This window comes from Pelophylax lessonae (assembly GCF_965119305.1).
Source record: "Pelophylax lessonae genome assembly, chromosome: 12".
Taxonomy (NCBI): Eukaryota; Metazoa; Chordata; class Amphibia; order Anura; family Ranidae; genus Pelophylax; species Pelophylax lessonae.
The window spans coordinates 200,863,479-200,885,535 of NC_138779.1; the positions used below are offsets into that span (position 1 = coordinate 200,863,479).

The 22,057-nt window shown below is 40.0% G+C and overlaps 1 protein-coding gene across 1 annotated transcript; it reads right to left on the minus strand.

Moving 5' to 3' along the window:
• Positions 1-17,057: 17,057 nt before the first annotated feature.
• On the minus strand, positions 17,058-18,001 carry LOC309568980 (C3a anaphylatoxin chemotactic receptor-like; the record flags this gene model as incomplete). Its single annotated transcript, XM_082274744.1, has 1 exon — positions 17,058-18,001. The coding sequence occupies exon 1, from the start codon at positions 17,886-17,888 to the stop codon at positions 17,058-17,060; it is 831 nt and encodes a 276-aa protein (XP_082130870.1). The 5' UTR covers positions 17,889-18,001.
• Between the last annotated feature and the right edge of the window lie 4,056 nt (positions 18,002-22,057).

The window sequence follows — 22,057 nt, forward strand, 5'->3', positions numbered from 1 at the left end:
TATCGCCATACTCAGGAGGAATAGCAGAATGTATTTTGGGGTGCAAGTTTTGCTATGTACATGCGATGTGTTAGAAATATTGCATAAATGGACAGCTTTGTGTAAAAAAAATGTGTTTTCATTTTCTTTCCACATTTTCCAAAAACTTGTGGAAAAAAATGACATATTCAAAAGACTCATTATGCCTCAAAAATTATACGTTGGGCTGTTTGCTTTCCAAAATGGGGTCATTTTATGGGGGTTTCCATTGTCCTGGTGCTCCAGGGCCTTCAAAAGTGCGATAGGTTGTCAGGAAATTATATGTGTAATTTATGCTCCTAGAATGCCGGACGCTGCTTCTTGGATGTTAGGCCTCTGTATGTGGCCAGGCTGTGAAAAAGTCTCACACATGTGGTATCGCCATACTCAGGAGGAGTAGTAGAATGTGTTTTGGGGTGTAGTTGCAAGTATACATGTGCTGTGTGAGAGAAATAACCTGTTAATACGGCAATTTGTAAAAAAAAATAAATAAAAAAAAATAAATCTTCATTTTGCAAAGCATTGTGGGAAAAAATTACAACTTCAAAAAACTCATCATGCCCCTTATTAAATACCTTGGAATGTCTACTTTCCAAAAAGGGGTCATTTGGGGGGTATTTGTACTTTCCTGACCTTTTAGTGTCTCAAGAAATGAGATAGGCCTTCAGTACATCAGGTGTAATCAAGTGTGATCAATTTTCAATGATTCGCACCATAGCTTGTGGACTCTATAACTTTCACAAAGACCAAATAATATACACTTATTTGGGTTTTTTTTTACCAAAGATAAGTAGCAGTATACATTTTGGCCAAAATTTGTGAAGAAAAATGACTAATTTGCAAAATTTTATGACCGAAACAAAGAAAAATGTGTTTTTTCACGATATTTTCAGTCTTTTTTTATTTATAGCACAAAAAATAAAAAACCCAGTATTGATCAAATACCATCAAAAGAAAGCTCTATTTGTGTGAAAAAAAGGACACAATTTTTGTATGGGTACAGTGTTGCATGACTGAGTAATTCTCAGTCAAATTGTGAGAGCGCTGAAAGCTGAAAATCGGTCTGGGCAGGAAGGGGGTGAAAGTGCACTGTAGGCAAGTGGTTAAGGAAAATACATATACAGTCACTGACATTTACATGCACAAAAATACTTCAGAGTAAAATTGGGAAATTCTTCTTCTGCTTTTCAGTGAGTAGGAATTGGTTGCATCAAAACATACAGTTTAGATGATAAGCACGCGAGGTAGCACGTGCGGTCACTAATGTTAATATTCTGCTACAAGCAGCAGGACTCAAGCCATTCGGCAACCTATACAAAAAAATGGGCCATATACATCCCCAATCTGTGGAGATGGAACATATTTGGTTCTCTGATGTTATCAGCACTGCAGACAAATTGATACAATTTACATTTCTACAACTGAAAGACTTTACCATACTCCATAAAATGGGTCTTCTTCTTCCTTCCAAACACCCCTTATGCGGCCAAGATATCAGGAATATGTTCTATATCTTCTGGATTTGTCCAAGGCAGCCTTTCTCAACCTTTTTAAACATGGAGGAACCCCTGAAATAACTTCTTGACTTCAGGGAACCCCTGCTAATAATTATTATAATTAAAGCTCATAGTACATTAGTGTTATGGTCAGTGTGAAGAATGCTGCTTCCATTGGTGTTCATTGGGAAGATTCCTTCTTACAGATAGCTAAAAAGTTCATTGGTGCCAGTGGTTACTCATCTGAGAGGCTAAATCGTTTTTTTGCTCAAGGAACCCCTAGCAACTTCTGGAGGAAACCCAGAATTCCACGGAACCCTGGTTAAGAAAACCTGGTCTAAGGATTCAAAGCTATTGGTCATCACCATGCAGTGTGCCTCTGTGCGAGATCATAAGTTGGCCTCTCCACTTTGCAGAAAGAGAGTATGGTTAGTACGGCACTGAATATTTATTAAAATGCAGCTTCCAAAATTACACTCACTTAAATATGAAAAACATGCATTAAAATACTCCAGTCCTCAATGATTACCATGCCACAAGCTCTTACTGTCCTACAAGAGGTCTACTCAGGGTGATGATGTCAAAAGCTCCTCCTACCTAATGTGTTGAATCCCACCAGACTTTCTCAAAGGTAGCAAATACTTATGTGAGTGCAATTTTTAATGCATTTTAAAAGAATCAGTGAGCACTAAGGAGTTTCTCTGTATTTTCCTTATGAGCATATGAGCTTTTCTGGGAGGCAGATCCAGACTGGGAAGGAGACCAGTGGAGGCTCTGATACAATACTGTTTATGACCTCCTGTTAACAATGAGGTCCACCATAATAGGTGTGGGTACATCTGTAGTGCACCTGGGTGGATGAACTCAGCACACTGGGAAATTAATGGTTATTGACACTGGGGGATGTCTATGATGTACTGCACTTTTCACAATAAAAACATTGGAACTTGGAACTGTGTGAATTCTGAACTTTTATTTTGGAGAACAAAATAGTTTATATTGAATATGCACAGTATATATATATATATATATATATATATATATATATGTATATATATATATATATACGTGTGGAATGCATACAGTTGTGGCACAGTGGAGATGCATGCATATATATATATATATATATATATATATATATATATATATACACATATATACATATATATATATATATATATATATATATATATATATATATATATATATATATATATATATATATAATATATATATACGTATATACGTATATATATATATATATATATATATATATATATATATATATATATATATACATATATATATATATATACATATATATATATATATATATATATATATATACATATGTATATATATATGTATATATATATATATATATATATATATATATATATATATATATACACACTATATTTCCAAAAAGTATTGGGACGCCTGCCTTTACACGCACATGAACTTTAATGGCATCCCAGTCTTAGTCCGTAGGGTTCAATATTGAGTTGACCCACCCTATGCAGCTATAACAGCTTCAACTCTTCTGGGAAGGCTGTCCACAAGGTTTAGGAGTGTGTCTATGGGAATTTTTGACCATTCTTCCAGAAGCGCATTTGTGAGGTCAAGCACTGATGTTGGATGGGAAGGCCTGTCTCGCAGTCTCCGCTTTAATTCATCCCAAAAGTGTTCTATCGGGGTCAGAACTCTGTGCAGGCCAGTCAAGTTCCTCCACCTCAAACTCCTTCATCCATGTTTTTATGGACCTTGCTTTGTGCACTGGTGCAAATCATTTGGTAGAGGGGGGGATTAGGGTGTGGGGTTGTTTTTTCAGGGGTTAAGCTTGGCAACTTAGTTCCAGCGAAGGGAACATGTTTCAACATGTCTGTTTGTCGCAATGTTTTCTGTTTCTTATGAAGATGTAGCTGTTTTGTTATCTCTTACAGGTGTCAGCATACCAAGAAATTTTGGACAATTTCATTCTCCCAACTTTGTGGGAAGAGTTTGGGGATGGCCCCTTCCTGTTCCAACATGACTGCACACCAATGCACAAAGCAAGGTCCAACTCAATATTGAACCCTACGGACTTAGACTGGGATGCAATTAAAGTTAATTTACCTGTAAAGGCAGGTGTCCCGACTCCCAACACCTTTGACAATATAGTGTATTTTGCAAAAGTGTCTCTTGTGTGTTCTAAAAGTGGCGCAGCGTACGCCAAGTTCATGTACCCTTCTAGAAATTGTACTTAAATTTGGCTTGAGCTGTGTCACCTTTAGAACACACGCAAGATACTTTTACAAAATCTGTCTGCACCAGGGTCTCTCTCTTAATTAGCTCATAAGATAAGCCTCTGCAACGCAATGTAAAATTGTAATTTACAAAATTTAGAACTACCTGAATTTGGTGCCGCGGTCTCTGACAGAACCAAAGGTTTTGCAGATGATTCATGAATTTGATGCAACCCATTAACACGAGGGATTAACACCAGAAAAGTGCAGCTTTATTGCATTCCCCACAACATTTTCCTTTAACCACTGGCCGACCAACCGCCGCAGATTTACTGTGGCAGGCTGGCTCGGCTGTGCGAAACCAAGTAGCCTTAGATCGGTCGCGTGCATGGTGCTGGTGGGCGAGTGCGTGACACCGGCAACGCGCTCCTGCCACCACTAGGCAGCAGGGATGCCGATCCACAGGACCGGTGGCTGTGATTGCCGCTGGCCACCCGCAATCGCTCCCCGCTGAGAAAGAACAATGGTCAGCAATTGTAAACACAGCTGACCGTTCTTCTCTCTGAAATGATCACAGAGTCCCTGTGATCCTTCTCTATAGGATCACTGGTCTCTGTGTTCATTTCACAAGTCCATCTCCCACACATTAAGAAAACACTAGGCTCACACTTAACCCTTTGTTCACCCCTAGGTTAACCCCTTCCCTGCCAGTGTCATTATTACAGTAACAGTGCATATTTTTAACACAGATTACTGTAGTAATGTCACTGGTCCCCCCAAAAGTGTCAAAAATGTCAGGGGTCCGATATGTCTACCGCAATGTCACAGTTCCGCAAAAAATCGCAGATCACCGGCAATACTGGTAAAAATAAATAAATAAAAATTACATAAACCTTTCCCCTAGTTTGTAGACATCATAACTTTTGCGCAAACCAATCAAAATACGCTTATTGCGAGTTTTTTTTTTTTATTACCAAAAACATGTTGGCCTATAAGGATGAAAAAAATGTGTTTTTAACATTTTTTTTAGAATGTTATATAGCAGAATGTGAAATATATTGTTTTGTTTTTTTCAGAATTGTCGCTCTTTTTTTTGTTTATAGTGCAAAAAACTAAAAATTGCAGAGGTGATCAAATACCACCAAAAGAAAGCTCTATTTGTGGGAAAAAAAGGACAAAAATGTTATTTGGGTACAGCGTCGCATGACCGCGCAATTGTCAGTTAAAGTAATGCAGTGCCAAATTGCAAAAAATGGCCTTGGTCAATAAAGGGGAGAAATCTTCTGGTCCAGAAGTTGTTAATAACATACAATATTATAAGACTAGTATTAATATATACTTCCAGGGAAAAGACAGAAATAAAGAAAAGAAAAGAAAAAAAAAGAAAAGAAAAGAAAAAAGAAAAAAAAGAAAAAAAGAAAAAGGGGAGGAGAGGAGAAAAAAAAAAAGAAAAGAAAAAAAAAAAAGAAGGGTCTATTGCTTAAACCTCCTCTTCCTGGCTCTGTAAAATATATCTGGTTGTATATACCAAATAACTAAAAGACAGTAACAAATCAAATCTTGTATGTGGGCAAACGAACGAAAAAAAAAAAAAATCTGCAGCCAACCATTGTGAATAATACGATTAACACATGGCAATTTTCTATTTATCTACACGAAAAAAACAAACAGTTAATGACATGTTACCTGATAAGATACGGCTTTTCACGCACAGAAGAGATATCACGAATTGGAGTTCTCAGATGTGGCACTTAATCTTCGTGTTTAAGTCTTTCTTTCTACACACCTTAATAAATTGAGAAGGATGTTTCAACATGTTTGCCGCAATGTTCTCTGTTTCTTATGAAGATGTAGCTGTTTTGTTATCTCTTACAGTAGACTTATTAGGCTCAATTTACAAAGTGAACACGGATAAGGAGAGTTATTTTATTATTATTTTTTTTTTTATTGTTTCAAGTGAGAAATGATTAACAATGCTTAAGTTTGTTTCTTTAATTAAATTTCATTTTTATTTTTTATATGTATTGATATTTTTTTTATTTTTATATTTATATATATATATATATATATATATATATATATATATATATATATATATATATAAAAGGAAAAAGTTTAACCCATACCCTGATAGCAGTTCCTCATCCCTAAATCATTATTGAAAAAATTTCTTCTTTTTCTTATATATATATATATTTTTTTTTTATCTTCAATAATTTTTTATTAGGTTTTTTAAAGAAGTAACAAACCAAGTATATAAACAGATCATCCAGGATGTTCAAACATCAGAAACAGAAAAGCATAGGAAGGATCAATCACCAGCATGTATATTCAGTATCCAAGCAGTAACAAACATGTTTATGATATACAGTAAAACCTTGGATTGAGAGCGTTTTGCAAGACAAACAAAAATCTTTTACAAATTTTGACTTGATAAACAAGCGATGTCTTCATATAAAAGTAGCGTCACGTCACACATGAACAGTATAAAAGAGAAGAGAGGCGCCTCTAAGTGTAGCAATATGGTTACATTTAATGAAGGTTCAACATTTAGCAACTCCCATGGTTGATGATTAAAACAGGCACATCTAAGTAGGCAGGCATCCGGGGTGAATCTGCCCACATAGACCGTCCTCCCCACAGCGATGGACGCCATCCCTCCACGAGGGCTTCATTGCATTTAGATCGCTCTACTGCAGGGTAGTCTTCCCAGTCACGAACGCAGTCTGACAGTGGTGCGGAGGATTGTCTATGTGGACAGCTTTGCCCCGGATGCCTGCATAGTTAGATGTGCCTGTTTTAATCATCAACCATGGGAGTTGCTAAATGTTGAACCTTCATTAAATGTAACCATATTGCTACACTTAGGGGCGCCTCTCTTCTCTTTTTTATTCTGTAGCTCCTGCTGGATTTTGCTTCTATTCCCCTTGTGGAGGCGCCATTTGTGGATGGACATTTTATGGTTACACAACCTATCACATTGCTATAATCTTTTATATGGACTATAAACTGAAGGACTAATGGTTGTGAAATTAATCATCTGAGTTTCCATTGTTTCTTATGGGGAAATTGGCTTTGATATAAGAGTGCTTTGGATTACTAACATGTTTCTAGAACGAATTATGATTGCAATCCAAGGTTTTACTGTACTTATAAGAATACAATGTTGTAGAGCCCCCCGACCACTCCCCCAGTCTCTCATCAAATGCCAGGGAAGCGTGTCGGAGGAGGCCCAGACAACTAAGAGCATGTATACAGAAACATCCAACATACTAGTGTGGATAATCTTATTTTTTATTTTTATTTTATCTTTTTATATTTATTTGTATTTATATTTATTTTTATCTTCATCTTTATTTTTTTTTTTTTTTTTTCCAAAATATTTTTATTGAGGATCAATATATAAAGAAACTTACATACAGCAAATTCAAAGTAACGTCTGTGTTAACGAGTATTATAAGGTTACAGTCATATTCTAACATCAGGAATACTGTATGAATTCAAAAAACAATAACAATAATTGACAAAACACGGTTCAAAAGAGTACACTAGCTCTTATTAGTTTGCTTTGAAAGTTGAGAAATGTAGGGAAAAAGTCTACTCAAAATAATGCCCATAATGCTTGAGGGGGTCAAGAGCAAGTGATGCATAACATAGATAACAGTAGGTAGGTAATTGTTGGTAGGCATACAGAATTTCAAAGGGGAATCAGGATTATGATTTCTTTAATTTTGTTGTCGGTTTGGAGTATATAAGGATATGGTAAGAAATGAGGGGGTTGTTAACAAGACTCATTCGAGTGGGATAATATAGTCTGCTGTATGTCGCAGTTCCCCGAATGGAAAAGGGGGGACCCGCCCCCCACATCCCACTGGACGCAGGACGCGTATCCCCCCCTCCACAGAGGGAGCGTCTTAATTGACTCAAGGGAAAATTGCAATAGAAGGGGAGGCACTTGGAGGAAGGGAGAGGAGAGAAGGGGAGGGAGGGGAAGGGGGGGTGTAGGGCAGGTTTAGGGGGGGGGGGTCCCAGTCTCTGCCCTCAGAGGGAGGATTGAAGAGGGATTAATGCAAGAGTAGCTAAGTATGAGATGTTGGTTTAGGGGTATGGTGATTGGGAGTGGTGCTAAGATAAAAAACAAGGAGGGGAAGTGAGCACCTCTCACACTCAGCCCTTTTCTAGGGGTGAGAGGAACCCACCTTGAAATAGGGGGTAAAGTTATTGTTTCTATCTGGACTATTATGTTATGGAGAGAGTAATAGAGATTATATGGCAGATGAGGGTTGTGTATTGTTTCGTTGTGGTTCTTTACAGAGATTGAGATAGGCCTCAGAGTGACTGTACACCGTCCAAACGTTCCATATTTGTGTATATTTTGTAGTAGTATCTCGAGCTATGGAAATTAGTTCTTCCATTTTTGCTATTTTCTCCACTCTGAGCAGCCATTCCTTAATGGACGGTGGGGTGCGTGATTTCCAATGAGTAGGAATACAGATCTTGGCTGCATTAAGGAGATATGGGAGAAGGCTTTTGCGATATCTATGTGGGGGCATATCCGAGTGGTGGAGAAGAAATTGTGCCGGAGTAAACGGAATGGGTGAGAGAGTCAGCGAGGATGCTATGCTGTGTACTTGCTTCCAAAATGGTTGAATCATGGGACACGACCAGAGTAGGTGAATTAACGTACCAGGCTCTTCACCACATCTCCAACATTCATTGGAAACTTCTGGGTAGAATTTGTTAATAACGAAGGGTGTTCTGTACCAGCGGGTCAAGATCTTATAGCAGTTTTCTTGCAGGGAAACATTTAAAGAGCTTTTATATGTGTTGGTGCAGATGTTTTCCCATTGTTGATCAGAGATAGAGATGAGGAGATCTTTTTCCCATGCTATGCGTGTTTTGTCAGAAGCTGTAGGGGAAGTGGTGAAGAGCAAGTTGTAGACTGCGGATATTAGGTGCCTTTGTGGAGATGTTGAGGTACACAATTTTTCAAAGGGTGTTAGATCTCTACAAAGAGCTCCGGTTTTGTTTAGGGAGAAGAGGAAATGGCGTATTTGGAAGTATATCCAATATTGGATAGGGGGAGAATCATCATCGGGTTTAAGTGCAGTACGATCCAAGAGAACTCCGCGGTTGTAGAATTGATACGCTCTAACGGATTTGCCTTTTTGTATGTCTATGAGAAAATTTTCGGTCAGTCCCGGGCTGAAGTCAGGGTTTAGGTTTAGGGGAGATAACGGTCCTGGAGTAGAGGATATATTTGCATATTCGCATGCGTTTTTAAAGCAGGTCAATGTGGTATTGATTAAAGGGTGTTTCTTTAATGAAGTAGGAGTATGAGTGCGATCTATCCAGGGAACAATATATAGGGGTATTGCAGAAAACGATTCTTCCAGAGTTGTCCAGTCTTTATTGGATCTATGTATATGCCAATCTACTAGTCTTGTGATGTGAGAAGCCCAGTAATATTTTTTAAGATCTGGGAAACCAATTCCCCCCATCGATTTCGGTTTTGTTAAGACATCATAAGCAAGTCTGGGGCGTTTATGACACCACAAGAATTGTATGCAGGCAGATTTGAAGGTTTTGAAGAAGGACGGTGGGATTTTAACAGGAATAGTTTGGAGTAGATACAGTATTCGGGGCAAAATGTTCATTTTTATGATTGCGGCTCTCCCGAACCATGAAAAATGAGGTTTGTTCCATTTTTTTATGTCGTCTTTTATAGTTTGGAGAATAGGAATAAAGTTTTTTTGGTAAATGTCTGATAGATTAGTCGGTATATGAATGCCTAGGTATTTAATAGCGTCAGACGCCCACTGGAATGGGAAATTATGTTTGCAATGGGAGACTTTATCTTGAGGCAAGGAGACATTTAAGGCTTGGGATTTTGAAAAGTTGATCTTGAAATTTGACATTTTTTGGAAATTTTGGAACTCTTTCAGTAGGGATGGGATAGATAGCAGCGGTTCACAGAGGAACAGTAAAATATCGTCTGCGAAAGCTGCGACTTTATATGTACGTGAATTAATTTTGATGCCCCGGATATCTGGATTGTTAGTTAATGATCGGAGGAATGGTTCTAGCGTGAGAATAAAGAGTATGGGAGAGAGCGGACAGCCCTGTCTCGTTCCGTTGGACACAGAGAAGGCGCCCGACAGGTGGCCATTCACTCTTACACTGGCTGATGGAGTAGAGTAGAGTGACATAATATAGTTGATCATCTTATCTTGGAAACCCAAATACTGTAAAACAGATGTCATATATGTCCAATCCAACCTGTCAAACGCCTTCTCACCGTCCAGTGAGAGCAGAAAGCCCTCTTGTTTGTTGGCTGTCAACCAATGGTGTACATTGAGTGTCTTGATGGTGTTGTCGCGGGCTTCCCGTCCCGGGACAAATCCTACTTGGTCCTTCTCGATTATACTTGGTAAGAGGGGGAGAATTCTGTTTGCTAGTATTTTGGCATACAATTTTATATCGACATTCAGTAAAGATATGGGTCTGTAATTTGTAACGCAGGTGGCGTCCTTTCCTTCCTTAGGGATGACCGTAATCTGGGCATCCAAAAGTCTGTTTAGTGGCAGAGGGGGATTGGACAGAGCATTAAATGTTTGTAGTAGTGGTCCTGAGAGTAAATCTATAAATGTCTTGTAGTATGGGGCTGTGAAGCCATCTGGACCAGGGCTTTTGCCTGCTTTGAGTTGGGATATAGCTGTCTTGAGTTCGTCGTGATTCATGGGTTGTTCTAGGAAAGCAGATTGTGATTGCGAGATAGGTTTGGGGCAATGTTTTTGTAAAAAGTTTTGTATGAGTAAGTGTTTGTCAGCATGCGGGACTGTAGGGTTTAAGTTGTATAGTTTTGAGTAATATTTTTCAAATTGGGTTGCGATATCTGGAGTGGCATGTAGAATTCGGTTTTGGTTATCTTTGATACTATGAATGGTGAGATTAGCCTTTTTTGCCTGTAGGGCTCTCGCCAAATATTTGCTACTTTTATTATTGAATTCATAAAACAGCTTTTGCTGTAGAATGAATTTACGTTTGGTCTTGACATTCAGAGTTTCCAATAAAAGCTGTCTGTATTTTGTGAGTTCCTGATATGTTTGGTGTGCTTGAGTGCTTTTATGAGCGGTTTCAAGCTTTTTGATTTTTTGTACTAGGATTTGCAGTTCTGCTTGTTGGGCTTTTCGCTTAGAGGCTTTAAGGGAAATAAGTTTTCCCCTAAGTACACATTTGTGAGTTTCCCATAATGTGATGGGATTGATATCTGGATGAGTGTTTTCGGCAAAGAAATCATTAATGTTCTTGTGAATGGATTGTACGTTCGACTCTGTGGTTAAAAGGGTGGGGTCAAGTCTCCAGAAATGGGGTCGTGTAGGAGTCGGAGGGAGCGAGAGTGTGATAGCTATTGGATGGTGATCTGACAATAACATTGGTTCGATTGATGCATTGTGTAGTATAGGTAAATCGGTTTGTGACATGAAGAGATAGTCTATGCGAGAATATTTGTTATGTGGGGGAGAGAAAAAGGTGTAATCCTTGGTAGCTGGATAGAGTGTTCGCCAGGTGTCATGGAGAAGGAGTTCTTGCAGTTGTAGTTTTATCTGTTTTAGAGCTCTGTACGGGAGGGAGGAGGTACCCGTTGAAGTATCTAGGATGGGGCAGAGTGCTACATTGAAATCTCCACCCAGTATAGTTATACCTTTTTTGAAGTCCGCAAGATTAGTAGCAATTTTTCTAAAGAATGTGACCTGGGCCGTGTTCGGGCTATAAATGTTCGCCAGAGTGAAGGGTTTGTTTGCTATTGTGCCTTTTAAGAAGATAAATCTTCCCTCTGGGTCGACAATCGAGTCCTGAATAGACCAGCTCACATTTTTAGATATTAAGATGGAGACTCCTTTAGTTTTTGCTAAAGGATTCGTAGAGTGGTACGAGATGGGATAGGATCGATTAGAGAGTTTTGGTGTGTCTTTAGATCTAAAATGGGTCTCCTGCAAGTACACAATATCCGCTTTTAGCTTGGACATAAGATCAAGAATTTGACTGCGTTTCTCTGGTATGTTCAAGCCTTTGACGTTTAACGATACCACTTTAAGTCTAGTGGTATTGTCAGTTTGTCGTGTGCTGGACATTTTTTTTTTCCAGAGTAGTGTATTTTATTATTTGACAAAGGGTGGGGCTAAGAAAAAAAAAAAAAAAAGAGTAATTTCCGGATATTATTTGGTGTTTCCCAATTTAGAAAATTGGAGGACAGAGACTGGGAGATATAAAGGGGATATCTGGAAGGTGGATAGGGGATGCCGAGCGTTGAATAGGGGAGGAGGTGAGGGAAGGATGGGTAAGGGAGGAGGGTGAAAGGAAAGGACCGAACCTAGGGAGGAGTAAAGCACTCCGACCTAGCCAAGTATTAACAGTTCGGAAATGATCGACAAAGGAAAAGCGTTAGCAAATCCCGTCTCTTATTTTTTATTTTCTTATGGGGGGGGGGGGGGTGATCTGAGTTAAAAATAGGTAGGTTTGACGTGCAACATAATCCCGGTCAGGAGAGGAACGGATTCAGTTAGAGAATGGGGTAGCCAATATGGCAGGGTGCTTGCTAAAATTGGTCTGTGGGGGGTGTATGAAGCTAATTTGAATATTTTTATAGCTGTGAGAGGAGAGCTATGAGTATGCCATTTGAGAGTTTTGAAGCATGAAATTAACTTGTAGAACAATCAGTCATAATTGAAACAAAGGTAACTAGCTATAACATATAAAACCGTTGAAATGTTATTACCATAGTGGAAGAAAGAAGTCATGTTAGGTGAATGAGGGTAGAGTATTATTTTATAGGGGGTGGAAGGGGTCGTCTACTATCTTCAAGTAGGCAGTATTTTAAAAGAAACTGAAGTCTTTTATTTCGCCTATATACTTTAGGGTGTTTCTTTAGTCAAAGAAATGTGAGCATGTCTCTCATGGTCAGCTTAAGTGAACATTGAGGATCATGTCTAAAGTAAGCTTAGTCAAAGCTATTGTATTGATCTAGTCGTCTTAGGCATGAGGAGTTGGCAAGAAGTGTAATAGGTCCAAATCGTACTTCTCCAGGTTTCTAGAAGTGATAGTCAAGGTCTATTAGTTATGCTCATAGGGGATCTCCCGTGTGTAATGGGATTGGCATTATGTGAGCCATATGGGTTCTGGGAAGGGGGATCTTAAACATCCTATATCGGCAGAAGTCAACTCTCCGGGGCCTTTACCAGCTGTTGGAAATACGATCAAGTTGGTCTTAGATTGTTAATTGGAAATCTATCAGTTAATGAGTAAAATTACATAGTAAGGTCGAGCCTGAGCGGGGATTAGGCATTATTGTTACTTAAATATCTCTCTCCCTCCAAATCCACTTAAATAGTAATATCTTTCTTGCTAACTTTCTTATCTATTTCCTTCTTCCCCTGGCCCCTTCCTGTCTGCTATCTTCTTGAGGAGGAGGCTTGGCCCTAGAGAGTCGACCTCCGCCATCCATGCCAGTCGTATGTGCACAGAAAATTGACTACCAAAATCTTATGTTAGCATTTAAACTATAGGGTATACATTCATAAAAGGTGAATTCTTCTCATGTTTTTGTTATTCTGTTGATACGCAGAGTTTCTTTCAGGTAACGTAATCACAGCAATTAATGGTTCGGTTTCATAACATGGGGTTGAAGTCTATAATCCGACTTAATCTTCTTCTTTGTATGTGGGGGGGGGGGGCAGAAAGTGAGGTCTATTCTCGCAGACAGTCCTGAAAAGTTTTCTGGTCACTAGTCTAATTAAGCGACTTTCTTTAGGGTTAAAGAATGGTGACTCTTATCAGGAGCTAGAGTAAGCGGTCCTCAGGGTGTCAGTGTAATGTCATGTGAATATGTAGAAATACTTTACCGGACCATGAGTGATATCGGATCAGGAGGAACGGAGGAGATAGTTCTATCGGCTTTTTGCATGCGGTCGTGGAAAGTTGTCGATGGCTGGATGGGTTACCTGGAGAGATTGAGGAGTAGTAATGGAGAGGAGACTTCGATGAGTAGTTAGGCCTGTTGCGGATGTGGATGATCCCTTCTTTCAAGGTGGAGAGACGAGTATGGACCTAGAAGGGGAGAAAGGAAAAGAAAAGGGGGAGGGGGGATATAAAGAACTAGGAGTCTGAGTTAAGAGGACGACCACTCCGATCATTCTTGTCTAGATCTTCTGTGATCTGGAGAGGCTGTGGGGCTTCCGTTGTTATGGGTCCTCTCTTGCGTTGAGGAAGGCCTTCTAGGGGAAGTAGATCTTGGTCTCCTGATGTGAAAATCTTCCCTCTCTGGAATTGTGTCCATTGAGTTGGATCTTCCCAGTTGTGGGGGTTGTAGACACCTGTACCAGTCCGGGAGATCAATGTGTGGTATGTTAAGTACGTTGCAGAATGAGACTAGGTCCTCGGGCACTCTCAGATTTGCGGTTCGACCTTGAGCAGAAGCGGAGAGGCAGAATGGAAATTTCCATCTATATTGTATTTCTCTGCTACGGAGAAGCTCTAATAGGGGGCGAAGATCTCTTCTCCTTTGCAACGTTATCGGAGATAAGTCTTGAAAGATTTTTATATCAGCCCCCTGATATGATATGTTTCGGTTGTTTCTGGACCTTCTTAGGATGTCTTCTTTGATCCTGAAATTTACAAGACAACATATGACGTCTCTCGGTGGGTCAGTGTCTCTCGCCCTGGGTCTCAGGGCTCTGTGTATGCGTTCAAATTCAATTGGGGTGTCCGGTGGTCTTCCAAGGATTTCGTTAAATATGATCGTAGTGGCTTGTTCAATCCGATTTGGTTCTACCGATTCTGGTAATCCTCTCAGTCTCAGGTTATGTCGTCTGCCACGATTATCCAGGTCCTCCATGTGTCTATGGAGGTCTCTTAATTGTATATTGTGGGATCTGGTGGCTGTATGCAGGGTTTGGATAGAAGCACCCTGAATTTCTGTTCTTTCTTCCACTTCCTCAATTCTCAATGTAGTGGATTGTAGGTCTCTTCTCAGATCCGCTAAAGCAATAGCAAAATGGGATTTGATATCTTCTGCAATGGTTCGTAGATCCTGCATATTTAGAGGTTGCTGTGTGCATACTTGTGCAGGCTGACCTTGAACCTGAGCAATCTGAGGAAAAGTTGCAGGTGTTGGGTCTGCCGGTTGGGAAACGGACGATCCCACTCTTGCGACATCCGCATAGGCCCGGTTTGGAGCTGGGGTCTCACGCTGTGGTTGTCGAAATAATTCCGGGATACTGCGGTTGTTCTGTGTTTTGTTTGCTCTTGGAGAGCGCGATCTCGTCGGGGAATTTGCGGCAGAAGATTTGCTCATTTTGATGTTTCAGAAGTGTGGATGGCAATATCTGATTGTAGCTCTATCCTCTCTCTGACCGGGGGCGTTGTTATTAGGCTGTCATATCTATTTAGTGGTAAGCCCCGCCTCCTGGGGCAATGCTAATGGAAGAGATGCTGTAGTATATGCCCAGGGTGTAGCTTTATGCTGACTTTATTCAGGCCGTTGTCTGCGTTCTGATAGCAATGTATGGCAGTTGCTAGAATATATCAGGCCGAAGTCAAATTGGCTGCCAGCGGCGGGGAGAAGGGATGGTTTGGGACCTCTGGCCGTGGGGCAACTTGATAGGGAAGGTATTAGGGCTCTAGGAAGTCTATGAATGTGGATATGTGCTTCCTACCTTCCACCCAGGGCCGGGTGTTGAGTCGGTGGTCCAGGAAGAAACGCGGTCTTGGCCGCGAAAGCAGGCCTCAAATCCTTTGCTGCCAATTCCGGGATCTTGCAGGGAGTCCACTGAAGGCTGGTGGTTCTGGAAGGCAGATTGGGATGAGAGTTTTAGGGGAGGCCGCGGCTTCCAGACCGCCTAGGCCGCAATCCTGGGCGTCCTTTTACAGCCAGTTATTTTGTGCCAGGAGATGGATGGCGGGCCCTGGGGGCTCAAGGAGTTGGAGGCTGGCTGCGGAGGAGAAGCGGCGGGTCTGTGGAGGCCCCAGGAGCGGCCGATACGGCGGACGACGGGCCGCGGAGCCCGCTAGGAAAGACCGCGGCTTCAGTGCAGGAGTAGGCCCGAGATCGTAGCTCTGGATCCACGGACCCCAGACCGAAAATTTTGGGACCGATCTGTGCAGGGGGTCTCGGATGGTCTATTGTGCTGTGGCAGGAGTGGTAACAGCCATCTTTATTATATATGTTATTTCTTAACTGTTTTTTTTTTTCTAAATTAACTCTCTTTTGTTTCTCAAATATATTTATTTTTATTTACCAAAAATTAGATTTGAAATAACAGTCATATGGCTAAAATATAAATACCAATTCTTATGTTGAAGCTGTGTGAATTGATCAAATTGCCTGATATAGCATCTCCCAAATAAATGACTTCCCACCGCAGTCTACTTCCACATGGTACAAAATACACTTTCATTTTTTGTCTCTACACAATAATATGTACACAGGTTTTGCCTTTAGGTATACTTTAATAGAACAAGTTGAAGTTAGAAGTTGATTGGCTACCATGCACAGCGGAACCACATTTTGCACTGTCCAGTTTTAGTAAATAAACCCCAAAATTCTGAGTGTTTTAATACTAGAGTAAACTATTTTTCATATGCTTTTTAGATCAATTTCAACAGTTTCTAAGCCAATATCTATTTTTTTTTTTATTGTTTCAAGTGAGAAATGATTAACAATGCTTAATTTTGTTTCTTTAATTAAATTTTATTTTAATTTTTATATTTATTGATATTTTTTTATTTTTATATTTATATACATATATATATATATATATATATATATTTTTTTTTTTTTATTTTTTTTTTTTATTTTTTTTTTTTTTACATTTATTTATATTTAGTTTTATCATCATCTTTATTATATATGTTATTTCTCATCTGTTTTTTTTTTTTTTTTTCTAAATGAACTCTATTTTGTTTCCCAGTATTTTTATTTATCAAAAATGAGATTTGAAAATGTAGTCATATGGCTAAAATATAAATACTTATTCTTATGTTGAAGCTGTGTGAATTGATCAAATTGCCTAATATAGCATCTCTGGAATAAATGACTTCCCACCGCAGTCTACTTCCACATGGTACAAAATACACTTTCATTTTTTGTCTCTACACAATAAAATGTACACAGGTTTTGCCTTTAGGTATACTTTAATAGAACAAGTTGAAGTTAGAAGTTGAATGGCTACCATGCACAGCGGAACCACATTTTGCACTGTCCAGTTTTAGTAAATAAACCCCAAAATTCTGAGGGTTTAATACTAGAGTAAACCATTTTTCATATGCTTTTTAGATCAATTTCAACAGTTTCTGAGCCAATATCTTCCCCACTCCGAAGTTCGCATCTATCACAAAAGGCTGTCTCCATCCTAGCTGGGATGGACTTAAAAAAGTTGTCCTTAAAATCTCGGGAAAACAACACATAAAGAACAGGGTTGATACAACTGTTGAAGTAAGCCAGACATATAGCAATTTCATTGATCAGGTTATCTAATTGGGAATTATCATGACCAATGTAGATGAATGGCCAAGTATAATACGGAAACCAACAGATAAAAAAACAGACCACTATGGAGATCACCATCCGATATGACTGACGGGATCTTCTTTTCATCAGTTTCTTCAACTTATAAAAAATTAGACCATAAGAAATTAGAATAATGGCAAAAGGTAACACAAACATAAAAGCAAGTCTGATAAATCGTAAGCTTTTTACGAGGCGATCAATAGTGAAAGCTATTTGAGCATTCTTTGGAGCACAGTCTGAAAAATCGATTTCAAAATAATAAGTGCCAATGGGAGTGCTTAGAATTAAAGAAACCACCCAAGTAATAACTGATACCAAACGGGCCATGGTGAGTGTTCTGTGTATTCTTGTCCACATCGGCCACATTGCAGACACGCAACGATCAACGCTGATGACTGTTAGGAAGTAGACACTGCTGCACATGCTAAGAATCAATACAACGGAGCTAACAAGACACAGCCCTTGGGGATAATGAAATAAGGTGAACAAAGCCCATTCTGCAACCCGAACGGGTAGGAAAGCCGAGCATATTAAGTCAGCTATTGCCAAGTTGAGGAACCACAACGCATTGACGGTCTTCATCTTGAATCCAGCAATCCAGATGACTAAGGAATTTCCCACTATTCCGACAATAAAGGTGATACTGTAGCAAAGTATGCAGAAGGCTTTAAGAAATGGGAAAAGATTTGGTGAAACATAAAATAAAATGTGATGGTCCCATTCAGTGTTATTATCTGTGGATTGATTGAAATGATAATAGTTCCATGTGGTACTGTTGTCCAAAGATCGATTAAACGTTGCCACTTCCATGTTTTTCTGTAAAAAAAGAAATAAGAATATAATGGGTATTAAAGTGATTGTGACACATCATACTTACCTGCTCTGTGCCATGGTTTTGCACAGAGCAGCACCGATCCTCCCATTCTTGGGTCCCCTGCAGACACTCCTGGCATCTGCCCCTTGCCTAGTGCCCACCATAGCAGATTGCTTACCATGGCGACACTTTTGCAGGCTGGCTCCTGAGCTGAGCTGGTTTTGCAGCCCCAATCCTCCCATTCTTGGGTCCCCTGTAGGCACTTCTGGCATCTCCCCCTTGCCTAGTGCCCACCATAGCAGGTTGCTTATGATGGCACTTTTTCAGGCTGGCTCCTGAGCTGAGCTGGTTTTGCGCAGAGAAGCCCCGATCCTCCCATTCTTAAGTCCCCTGCAGGCACTCCTGGTATCTCCCCCTTGCCTAGTGCCCACCATAGCAGGTTGCTTAGTATGACAGCACTTTTGCAGGCTGGCTCCTGAGCTGAGCCGGTTTTGCACAGAGCAGCCCCAATCCTCCCATTCTTGGGTTCCCTGCAGGCACTCCTGGCATCTCCCCCTTGCCTAGTGCCCACCATAGCAGGTTGCTTAAGATGGAGGCACTTTTGCAGGCTGGCTCCTGAGCTGAGCTGGTTTTGCACAGAGCAGCCCCAATCCTCCCATTCTTGGGTTCCCTGCAGGCCCTCCTGGCATCTCCCCCTTGCCTAGTGCCCACCATAGCAGGTTGCTTACTATGGCGGCACTTTTGCAGGCTGACTCCTGAGCTGAGCTGGTTTTGCACAGAGCAGCCCCAATCCTCCCATTCTTGGGTCCCCTGCAGGCACTCCTGGCATCTCCCCCTTGCCTAGTGCTTACCATAGCAGGTTGCTTAAGATGGAGGCACTTTTGCAGGCTGCTGCTCCTGAGCTGAGCCGGTTTTGCAAAGAGCAGCCCCGATCCTCCCATTCTTGGGTCCCCTGCAGGCACTCCTGGCATCTCCCCCTTGCCTAGTGCCCACCATAGCAGGTTGCTTAAGATGGAGGCACTTTTGCAGGCTGGCTCCTGAGCTGAGCTGGTTTTGCACAGAGAAGCCCCAATCCTCCTATTCTTGGGTTCCCTGCAGGCACTCCTGGTATCTCCCCCTTGCCTAGTGCCCACCATAGCAGGTTGCTTACTATGGCAGCACTTTTGCAGGCTGACTCCTGAGCTGAGCTGGTTTTGCACAGAGCAGCCCCAATCCTCCCATTCTTGGGTCCCCTGCAGGCACTCCTGGCATCTCCCCCTTGCCTAGTGCTTACCATAGCAGGTTGCTTAAGATGGAGGCACTTTTGCAGGCTGCTGCTCCTGAGCTGAGCTGGTTTTGCACAGAGCAGCCCCGATCCTCCCATTCTTGGGTCCCCTGCAGGCACTCCTGGCATCTCCCCCTTGCCTAGTGCCCACCATAGCAGGTTGCTTACAGGGTTGGCTCCTGAGCTGAGCTGGTTTTGCACAGAGCAGCCCCGATTGTTGCTGACCATGTCCATCCCTTTATGACTACAGTGTCCCCATCTTCTGATGGCTCCTTCCAGCAGGATAATGCACCATGTCACAAAGCTCAATTCATCTCACCACTGGTTTTGTCACCATGACAATGAGGTCACTGTACTCTGATGGCCTCCACACTCTCCACATCTCATCCAATAGAACACCTTGGGGATGAGATGGAATGGGAAATTTGTATCATGAATGGGCAGCCGACAAATCTGCAGCAGCTGCGTGATGCTATCATGTCACTATGGACCAAAATCTCTGAGGAACGTTTCCAACACCTTGTTGAATCCATGCCACGAAGAATGAAGGCAGTTCTGAATGCAAAAGGGGGTCCAAAGCGGGACTAGCAAGGTGTACCTAATAAAGTGGACAGTGAGTGTATATATGCACATATACCATTCCATTGCACCCGGTGAAAAGCCAGAAGACTTGAAATTGTTGTACATGTCGAAAGATGGTTGCTTCAAATAAAAGGCGTGATTATTGAGCTAGAAACATTTGGTGTGGTGACTGCGGTGTCCTCCCCAGCACTCGATAAAGGATATGCAGTCCACTCAAAGATATACTATATATTTTTTTTATTGTACTATACTATTTATTATAATATACTATTTATTATATTTATTATTATATTATTAGAATATTATGTATTATTTACTATATTATATTATTATTATTATTATTATTATTATTATTATTATTATTATTATCATTATATATTATTTATTATATATTATTTATTTTTATATATTATTTATTATTTACTATTTATTATATTATACTATATATACTTGTATTTATTACTCAATGATATACTATATATCTTTATATAATATCATGTATTATATTTAATCTATATTTATTTTTATACTACATATATTTACTATATATATGATTATTATTATCATTATTTATACATTTATTTATGTACTGTAAGTATACTGTGTAATACTGCGACATGAAAATGTCAGCTTTAAAAATTGTGTGTTCCCACAGATTATTTGTCTGGGTAATTATTATTATTTAAAAAATGAATTATTATTGATTATTAATTATCAGATTACTGAACGGATCAGTGTATATTTGTTTAACCTGTGTAAAATGTAATCAATTCATTTCTTCTGATAAAATAAAATGTAAATTATGCTTTCAACAACTTCATGTCGCAGTAAGTACAATCTATGGGGTTTATTTACTAAAACCGGTGAGAGTGCAGAAACTGCTACAGCTCTGCATAGAAGTCAATCAGATTTTTTGTCAAAGCTTAATTGTACAAGCTGAAGTTAGAAGCTGATTGGCTACCATGTACAGCTGCACCAGATTTTGCACTCTCCAGTTTAATTAAATAAAGGTTTATTTATTTATTTATTTTAGGTGCTTTTTTTTGGCTTTTTTGTTTTAATTTGTTTTTTTTTGTTTTTTTTGTTTTTTGTTTTTTGGGTTTTTTTGGCATCCCTGGGTGGGCCCCAGTAAATAAACGTTTATGTGTCTATAGTCCCACAACAAAAACGTTCAAGATCCTTTCTCCATACCACACAATGAAGTGCTGCAAAAAGTTACCTTTAACCTTTCCCCACTAAACTACCAAAATAGAAGTTACAATCAATATAATGTTATATCCGATTAATTATTACTAATTTTATGATTTTGTATAGCTTACCTGAAATCAGTTTATTTCTGGGAAATATTCTCCGAGTGTAAAGCTCCAGGACCGTTCAGCAGCAATCCTGTAATAGTTATGATGCTCCTCTTTTTGGGACTGAGACTCAACTGTGGCTCTTTGAAAAATTATTTCTCATGAAGATAAGGAGATAAGAATGAGACTTCTAACGCTGTGCATTCGAAAAATGAAATACTGTTAAAACTTTGTGTGATAAGATATAAGATCTGTTTTCTACAGAACCTTTAGAGTTATTGAAATTATTATATTTTCGGGGCTAAAGAATGAGCATATTGTTTTGTATATTTCTATTACAGTATCTCACAAAAGTAAGTACACCACTCACATTTTTGTAAATATTTTATTCTATCTTTTCATGTGACAACACTGAAGAAATGACACTTTGCTAATGTAAAGTAGTGAGTGTACAGCTTGTATAGGGCCCCTTTCACACGGGTGTACCGCCTTATGGAGTCCGTTCTGCTCAGCAGGGGGATCGATCCGCCAATCCCCGCTGAGCAGGCGGATGACAGCTCCGTCTCTGCTCTGTGTGCAGAGACGGAGCTGTCAGATCCCCGCTATCCTCTATGAGATCGGATGAGAACGGATCGCTTGAAATTTCCCCACTGGAAATTTCCTGGCCTGCTCTAAGAAGGGAATCTTTGGGGACCCTGCTCTAAAGGGGATCTATGGGGACCCTGCTCTAAAGGGGGATCTATGGGGATCATGGCCTTCTCTAAAGAGAGATTTATTGGCTATCTATATATATATA